This window comes from Papio anubis, chromosome 2 (assembly GCF_008728515.1).
Source record: "Papio anubis isolate 15944 chromosome 2, Panubis1.0, whole genome shotgun sequence".
Taxonomy (NCBI): Eukaryota; Metazoa; Chordata; class Mammalia; order Primates; family Cercopithecidae; genus Papio; species Papio anubis.
The window spans coordinates 94,057,605-94,067,004 of NC_044977.1; the positions used below are offsets into that span (position 1 = coordinate 94,057,605).

General features: G+C 46.3%; 1 protein-coding gene across 1 annotated transcript; it reads right to left on the reverse strand.

The window, feature by feature from the left end:
* Positions 1 to 801: 801 nt before the first annotated feature.
* TDGF1 (teratocarcinoma-derived growth factor 1) lies at positions 802 to 4,722 on the reverse strand. Its single transcript, XM_021934476.2, has 6 exons — positions 4,299 to 4,722; positions 3,169 to 3,221; positions 2,950 to 3,084; positions 2,464 to 2,578; positions 2,257 to 2,366; positions 802 to 1,218 (listed from the first exon to the last, which is right to left on the reverse strand). The coding sequence occupies exons 1-6, from the start codon at positions 4,316 to 4,318 to the stop codon at positions 1,103 to 1,105; spliced, it is 549 nt and encodes a 182-aa protein (XP_021790168.1). The 5' UTR covers positions 4,319 to 4,722; the 3' UTR covers positions 802 to 1,102.
* Between the last annotated feature and the right edge of the window lie 4,678 nt (positions 4,723 to 9,400).

Below are 9,400 nucleotides of genomic sequence, written 5' to 3' on the forward strand. Positions count from 1 at the left end.
GCACACACACAGACAGACTTCCATTCCTTCAGCACTCTGGTTCCTCCCCTTAAAGAGGCTTTCTTTCCTTCTAGAGAGACTATTTTAATTGATTTTGATCAACTCTACTCAAAACTGTATCCTAAGGTCCACATTAGAATTAGTCTTTAATAATCTGAAGATATAATTCAATCATTTAAAAGAACATATTAAGAAGACCTTGGTAGAATTACATGTATCAAGAAACACCAGGCCTTGCGTGGTTGCTCACGTGTGTAATCCCAGCACTTTGAGAGGCTTAGGCAGGTGGATCACAAGGTCAGAAGTTTGAGACCAGCCTGGCCAATACGTTGAAACCCCGTCTCTATTAAAAATACAAAAAAATTAGCCGGGCATGGTGGCCCATGCCTGTAATCCCAGCTACTTGGGAGGCTGAGGCAGGAGAATTGCTTGAACCTGGGATGCAGAGATTGCAGTGAACTGAGATTGCGCCATTGCACTCCAGCCTGGGTGACAGAGTGAGACTCCATCTCAAAAAAAAGAACCACTGGACTTGGGCACAATGGAGATATTGCTGACTTTTTTCCTTTTTTTTTTTTGAGACGGAGTCTCGCTCTGTCGCCCAGGCTGGAGTGCAGTGGCGTGATCTTGGCGCACTGCAAGCTCCGCCTCCCAGGTTCACACCATTCTCCTGCCTCAGTCTCCCGAGTACCTGGGACTACAGGTGCCCGCCACCATGCCTGGCTAATTTTTTGTATTTTTAGTAGAGACAGGGTTTCACAGTGTCAGTCAGGATGGTCTCTATCTCCTGACCTTGTGTGTGATCTGCCCACCTTAGCCTCCCAAAGTGCTGGGATTACAGGCGTGAGCCACCGCGCCTGGCAGATACGGCTGACTTTCTTTTGAAAAAAGAAGTAGTTTTTTGGGAGAGGGCAGGGCAAAGAGGTAAGAAGTAGTCAGTTCTGTAAGGAAATGTTAGAGACCATTTTGGAAATGTATTCATTATTTTAAGGCAACTAACAAATGATCATCTTTCAGTTAGGACATTGTAGCAGCCGCCTTTACTGGTCATGAAATTTGCATGATATCTAAAATTATATTTCTGGAAATAGGTCAATGTCGATTAATAGTAACTTTGTATAGAAAGGCAGATGCCAGCTAGCATAAAAGCGGTACGTGCAGACGGTGGTAGTTCTGGAGTCCTGGAAGCCACAAGGTGCTCATCCATCATAAGGCCATCTGGAAGGTAGGGATGCTTGATCATTAAAGGAAAGCTCTCTGGCAGTTCATCCTGCTGCCCACAAACGTGGCATATCTACATGCCTACTGTGAACCTGCTCTTCTCAGAACACTCACATTGGAACCTAGCCCAGTGGTGATGCCTTCACTTGCAGGGATGAGCAGAACCTGATTAGGTTCTGATGGGTCCCATGTTCCGGGAAGAGAACATGGTCCCTACATATCCAATCATTCAACCTGCACTTATCAAACACCTATCCTGAGTCTGACACCCAGGATACAAATGGCAAAGACACAATCCCTGTCTGGATTGGGGAATTCCTTCCTGTTCTCAGTGAAATGTTTGCTTTCATTTACTTCCTGGACTTGAATATTTTCCATTTCTAACATCTCCAAGCCCAAAACTATTATAGGTCTCTGAACTTGGGGGGCCCTAGAAACCTGGCTCAGGCTGGGGTGGAGAGAGGACCATCGCCTCTTTTTCTCTCCAGGTGCTGCCCTTCTTTTCATTGTTTTCCTCAAATTAGTAAAAATCAATAAGGTGAAAGGGTTCTGCGACCAGTCATGGTAAGGTATGGGGAGAGGGTTACCAGGGACTTTTAGGACCCTGGAAGTTCCTAAAGGACTAGCAAGGGGCCAAGCCTCTGATAGAATTTGCTGTTGGGGTGGACTCCAAATGAGCTGCCCATCCTGGTTTGGGTCCTCCTGCCCAAAGGAAAGGAACACCAGAGAACATCTCCTGGTTAAACAAGAGACCAAGACTTGTTTGTTTTCCTCAATAGAAGTTCAGACCATAAAATGTCAAATAGAACTTGAAATACATCTCCATCTGAAAGGCAGCAGGACTAGCCAGGTTTCCGAGGAAATACATATCAAAGAAGCCAAGGCAACTATCTCATCAAGAGTCTGTGATGCTTTTATAAGCAGAACTTTGGTTGCTAGGCTCTAGCAAGCCAAGAGGTACAAGGAGAGCCTGCTAACTAAGCACCCCCCAAGGCAACTTCAAAGGGCAAAAGAAAGAGGAGAACCTCAGCTTACCACAGCCAGGTAGAAATGCCTGAGGAAAGCAGCGGAGCTGGCCGTGCCAGCATTTACACAGGGAACACTTCTTGGGCAGCCAGGTGTCATGGGGCACAGACCCACAGTTCCTGAGAATGAACAGGTAAGGCAATAGCCATGGGTCTGAAATTTCTACTTCCCTTTCCCTCTCCTCTCCACGGCTCCCCTCCCCTCTGAATGGCTTACTCTTTGCGCACATCGTGCTCACAGTTTCGTCCGTAGAAGGAGGGGGGGCAGGCACAAAAGGACCCCAGCATGCAGGTTCCCCCATTCAGGCAGCAGGTTCTGTTTAGCTCCTTACCTGAAAGGTAAGAACAGATGACTGAGGGTGTAGGGATGGAAAAGTGCAAGGGCAATTCCTGTAAGCGAAGGTTAATGCAACACTAATGTGTTGTCCCACAGAATAAGACTGCGCCTTTGAGCAGAAGTCATTTTCATGCATAGGCCAGTGGTGGTTCTGGGGTTCCCCAGCGTGAAGTGGACTCAGGTGAGGAAAACTGCGCTCTAGGGAAGTAAAATACACAATCCCTGTCTCACTTCCAAAACCAAAAGCAGTCCAGCACCTGCCCAGTTCCAAAACCAGGTGCCCTTTTAGGTGAAAGAGCGTTGGAAAGATACTCAGGAGACACATGAAGGGCCAGGGCAGAAGCATCGAAGCCAGGCAGTTCTTACTGTTCTGTATCCCCATGGGCGACACATGCTGGGAAGACCGAGGCCGAATCGCAGGCTCCTCCTGGGGCCGAATGCTGTCATCTCTGAAGGCCAGGTCTCCCCGAGATGGACGTGCAAATTCCTGATGGCTGAGCCCTTAAGGACAAAATCAGTTCATGGAGTCTGTATTTCAGGCCACATAAAAATTGTGAGTGATCAAAATAACGAAAGGTCTCTCACCGGCAACTAATCCCAGTTCAAAGGCTTTAGAAATGGCCATGATCCAAATCACACTAGGAAGAGGAAGTCAGACATGAGTTAGCAAAACAAAGGAAATAAAGCCTTACAAGTTAACACCTGGGTCCTCCCATCTCAAGGACAAGACCACAGATCACTCAAGAGAAATTGTAGAGCGCCACCTTTCTTTCTTTAATGGCCAATTCATGTAACAAAGAAAAATGTTGAAAAAGTCACCAATATCCAAGTCTTTTTAATATATTTTATTATTTCTTAGGCCCTGTCCTCACATAAGTACCTAATTTTAAGTAGGTATATGTCTTTTATCTTTTATTTCACATATTTTTCTCCTGCATACAGTTTTCATACAAGGATTTAAAAATGGCTGCGTCCCATGTTACTGATGAATCACATTTTACAAACTACTTTATTTTTTGAGATAGAGTTTTGCTTTTTCACCCAGGCTGGAGTGCAATGGTGCGATCTCAGCTCACTGCAACCTCTGCCTCAAGCGATTCTCCTGCCTCAGCCTCTGGAGTAGCTGGGATTACAGGTGTCTGACACCTGTAATCCTAATTTTTGTATTTTTAGTAGAGATAGGGTTTCACCATGTTGGCCAGGCTGGTCTCAAACTCCTGACCTCAGGTGATCCACCCGCCTTGGCCTCCCAAAGTGTTGGGATTACAGGTGTGAGCCACCGTGCCCGGCCAAACTATTTTAACCATTTAAAAGGTTTTTAGGTAAAAAATGTGGGTTTTTTTTTTTTTTTTTTGCTATTATCTTAATGGTTTTGCAAGTATCGTATCTGCTTATACCTTTAATCTTTTCAGAAGATTTTAAATTTGGTTGTAGTATTGACCTTTGTTTACACAAGAATAAAGAAACAATATTTCATAGACAGAGTCATTAACGTAAAATGAAAATTAACATTAACAGGAAAATGTTAAAAGTCAACGGCAACGTTAGAAGTAACAGTGTGAAATTCCAGGTCTTTCAGGAAAAAGAGCAGTGCTGTTGGCAGCACTTTAAGGCTTAAGCAAGAGAAAAATCAAATGACGGGTGTAGAACATTTATTTCCTAAACTGGCAATCTCTAGCAATCAAAAAAAGCTCACATTCAAGATTAGCTCATACCTGGAAGAGAAGCGGGCCATCTTCCTGCAGTCCGTAGCTTTTAGCAATTAGCGGGGAAAGAAGGCGTTAGCATCGATCGCTTTAATTCAGAGTCATTGCCAAAACAGCCAAAGGAAAACATTCATCTCCTAAAGCGAAAATGGCAATTTAAGAAGAAAATGAGAAATATGCGTTCCCCAGAAGGTCGTAGCAGAAGCAGGAACAAGATGTCCAGGGGAAACTGGAGGGCTTTCGGCCTTGAAAGTTTAGACCTTGAGCTGGAGACTCAGCCTTTTCGGGGATTCTCCTTATTCAACAACAAACCCCAGTCGGGGCGGAGAGACCCTTCAGGTGGGCGGGACGCCCACCAGCATGACAATGGCCCACATGCAGGGAGAGGAGTCTTGTAAAACTGTGGTTAACTAGTCCTAATATCTCTCTCATTAGTTGCAGGCTAAAATGATCAGATCTTCCCGACCAACACAAGTTGGTCGACTCCAGGTTGGAGGGGTAGTGGAAAGTAATTGCTTTAATTAGGAAAACCTGAAAATGTATGGGTCTCAAGGCGTCTGATATTTTATTTCAGGAAGTTTTATTTCCCGAAATTTGCTTCCACCTTTGTTTTTCCGGGAGTCTTGAGCCCCGTACTCCTGCTGGGGGATACCCGGGTGGCCAAGAAAGGGGTGCTCTCCGCCCGAGGAGCTAGGTGTGTGTCGGGGGAAGACTAGGAAGCTTGAAACTGAGACAGAAGTTCAGGTTCAGGAGGGGTTCCTTGGGGACTCCAGACTTGAAGTGCAAATTCCAGGCGGACCTGAATTCCTGGAAAGACGCGGGAGCCGGCGCCAGGTGCCCGGGAGAGGGGAGGGGCGGCCAGGGGCGCAGCCGCTGGGGCTCTGCAGTGGGAGTGCCGGCCTGTTCCAGGAAAAAGTTCTAGAACCACGGCAGTCCGGCATGGGAGGCCGTTTCAGTCCCCAATCACGGGAATTTATCTCAGCCTTCAGCGCCCACAGTGCGACCTCTTGCAGCCCTTCGCCGTCCTGGCCCCACGACACCGGGAGTTACCCCCGGGCTCTAATGTGCCGCTTGCAGGGGTAAACGTGTTTATTGAGTGGCTCCACGAAGCTCCAGACGCCCCAGATGGAGAGGCGCGTCTATGAGCCGGAGTCGCCTCCCCTAACATTTCAATCCTCCGGGTAATATGTTACTAAATACGCCCAAAGTCGTTAGTAGTTTCTAAATCGCATTTAATTCCAATTTCTAAAGGAAAACCTGACGGTTACTTAATATTGCCAGGCACACAAATGTGAAGCTTTTATTAGATAGTTGTTTCCATCCATCTCTGTTTATTGGATTTAGGCCTCGGCAGAAAGAATTGGTGGCATCCGAGCCCATTTCAGCGTCAGTGCCTACCTGTGTGGATGCCATGGATCCACAGGTGCTGGGAAGAGGTGCTATTTACTTCTACACATGATCTTGGGAGAAGCAAACGTAAAATAATTTGTACTGGGGGAGTGAGGCCCCATCCAGTCAAGGGTGGGATGCAGTAACATTTCCAACTCCACGGCAGTTGACTATTTCATTCCTGCTGTGCTTCGCCTCCTCCCTGTGTGGTCTTTTCAGGTGAAACGCTTCAAGTACCATGCTGAGATTCACAGGGGACAGGGGAACATGGCCTGAAGCTCTAGGAGGCCGGAGGTGGGGGAGGGCTCTGCAAAGGAGAAGGCTAGCCCTGGAGCTGCAAGGAGGTGTAAAGGTGTTACTCAGTGCGGTACATTTGTCAGGTAGCTTGTGCACCACAGTCCTCACCAGTCCAAGGTGCTAAGTAGATAAGTAGCGCCCACAATATTAGTCTCACTTTGTGGACAAGACAACTAGTTCTATTTGGGGATTTGAATGTCTTGTCTTCAGAGACTGGGCAGGCCTGTGGCAGAACTGGCAACAGAACACACCCCTGCGTTGCTATTTCCTTATCTAAAGCTCTTGTGGAATTTTTAGAGCTTAAATAGGACCCCTGGAAATCACTGCATTTTCGGAGGAAGTAACTGAGGTCTCCAGTCTGGCGATGTTGGCATTGATGGGACCAGAATCCCAGGACGCCAGCTTTTCAGCCACACAAAATCCCTTCTCTAAGGACCAGAACCCCCTGAAGAGATCCCCATTCCCCATAGGTACTGACTGCAAAGGAAGCCAAGTGGATCCAGGGTAGTCAGAGCCTGGGCCAGGTTTTGGGATGGGGGGTGGGGAGAAGGGGAAGGGAAGGGCTGTGGTGTTTAAGAGAGGTTAGATATTTGCTGTTGGGCTGGAGATGTAAGGGCTATTTAACAGGTATTTGATGTCTACTGCTGGGCTGCCTGTAGACTGGAGCTTGGCTCTGGAGAAACAGCTGTGAGAAGTGACCCCACTGTGAGGCTGGAGAGGAGGAACAGTAATTGTTGATTCTAATTGTACTAACTGCAAAAAGTTGTTGCTGCCTCCAGGTGGGGAAATTGAATGACTACCCTAGGATGGCCACTGGTCACCTCTGCTTGGTCACTGTTGGAACTGGGCTGCTGGCCAGCCTCCAGGCCAATGAGTGCTTTGTGTCAAAAGGTCAGGCCTAGGATTGGGAAGTGCTGTGCAATGGGGGTTCCCCAATCACAGTCAGCCCATCTCATCCCTTACTAAAGGCACTGAGAACAGAAAGTAAAAAACAATGCTCTTGGTATTGACCATTTCTTGGTACTGCCCTTGAGACACTGTGTATTAAAAACTGGGGCAGAATTGTGTTTAAAAATCACACAAATAAGCCTTTGACTTAAAACCATCCAAACAAGAATGGTGAAATGAAATACATCATAATCAAAGGACGGACTTCCTGTGTCTGCCTAAAATTCAAGGAAGAAAATAAACTTGGAGAATGGGATCAGTTTTAGCTATCAAAAGCCAATTCGACCTTGTTTAAATGGTTGAGAACACATAGAAGTAAATTCCAACCAAAGAGTTAACAGAAGAACGCCATTTCTGCAGTACAATGACAGTATTTCAAGGTTAAAAGCCTCCTTTTATCATAGGGCTCTTAGGTCTTACCTCTGTCATTGTTTCCTTGAACATCCAGGCAGGCCAGAAGATGGGAGAGGGCAGAGGAGGTGGGGGAGTTCTGTGTATATATGTACCCTCCAGCTGAGGAATGTCAGGGCCTCTAATTTCGTCAAGCTTAGCGCCCAGCAGCTTCTGTTAACACCTGAGCTACACTCCTGCGGAAGCATTATCCACCCAGTGTGTCCTGGCCACACTTCATTAACAAGTTAATGACTTTCTGTTTTCACTGGCAAACTTACAAATTCCAACTGGAAACCTATTCTGTATTTGCCACAGGTCTCTGTGTGGGACATAAAAGGACAGATTCCTGCATTCAAAAATCTGCAATTTCAGTGGGGAAGATGTGCTCAAGCGAGTCATTTTAGAGCCATATTGTTACACAAATGGCATAAGAGGAAAGGAGAAGGGCTTAAGAGAGGACTTCATTTTTTTCTGTGAGCCATGGGGCTGTATCATATTTCTTCCTACGTAGACATACTATACATGATTTTATCAATGAATAGACATGACATGTTTCCACGTTTTGTGGTGAACTTCCTTGTACGTATATCTTGCCAAACGCTTGAAAGCATATTCCTCTTGCAAATTTCTAGCACTGGAATTGCTTGGTTAAAGGGTGGATGCTTCCAAATTATTTTCCAAGAAGCCTGCCCCTCCTCCCTCTCCCTTGAGTTGGTATTGAGAGCTCATCTCCCAAGTACTTACCAACTCTGGCTGCAGCAAGCATCTTAAGTTTTGCTAATACAGTATGTGAAAAGTAGTATTTCATTGTTGCTTGGATTTACATTGTGTCCTGTGGTTATTGGGTGTTTGTATTTCATTTTCTATGACCTGGCTGGTCCTTCTTACACAGCACTTGAATTGGCTTCTTTGAGACTCAGCCCAAATGTCATTTGCTCTGGGAAGTCCTTGCTGAGACCATCTTCCCTACTACAGCTTCCAGCTGTTCTGAGAGCCCTGTCCTGGCACCCACTGACCCCGGAGTTTATCTTGTCATCACTGTATTTTTTTTTTTAGACGGAGTTTCGCTCTTGTTGCCCAGACTGGCGTGCAATGGCATGATCTCGGCTCACCCCAACCTCCGCCTCCCTGGTTCAAGCGATTCTCCTGCCAAGTAGCTGGGATTACAGGCATGTACCACCATGCCCGGCTAATTTTGTATTTTTAGTAGAGACGGGATTTTACCATGTTGGCCAGGCTGGTTTCAAACTCCCAACCTCAGGCAATCTGCCCACCTCGGCCTCCCAAAGTGCTGGGATTACAGGTGTGAGCCACCTTGCCCGTGTAAGGTGTATTGCAAATTGCTTGCTTTTTTTTTTTTTTTTGGTCTTTCACCAACTCTTCCCCCTATCCTTTATTCCCTTGGAGTAAGAGGTCCAGAAATCTGGTCTTCCAGAAACCTCAGCTTCTCCAACCTCTAGTGAAGTGTTTACCTGTGCTGGTTTTCTTTTGGCTTAGTCTTTCTCCAATAGCCACATCTGTGACAGAGAGATATTAAATCTCAGCCCTATTTTCTAAAATGGGGGTGGGGTGAGGGCAAGGTCCTTGAGAAACCTTGAGAAACGCCACAGGAAAACAACTTGTTTCCCCAATCCTGATCCTAGGAATAAAACAAAGAATACCCTCTTCCCCCAGTGAAGAAGGAAAAAAAGACAAATCTGAAATATGTAACCCAAACCACCACTGACATTCTGGGCTGAATTCTGGGCAACTTATTAAGAGTATTTACCACATGTAAGACAAGATAATTTTGATGTGCTTACTGGGAATCATGTTAGACTATGGAAAATCTGATTTAACCTTTTTTTTTTTTTTGAGATGGAGTTTCGCTCTTGGTGCTCAGGCTGGAGTGCAATGGCGCAATCTCGGCTCACTGCAACCTCTGCTTCCCAGGTTAAGCAATTCTCCTGCCTCAGCCTCCCAGGTAGCTGGGATTACAGGTGTGCGCCACCATGCCCAGCTAATTTTGTATTTTTAGTAGAGACGGCATTTCACCATGTTGGCCAGGCTGATCTCAAACTCCTGACCTCAGGCAGTCTGCCTGC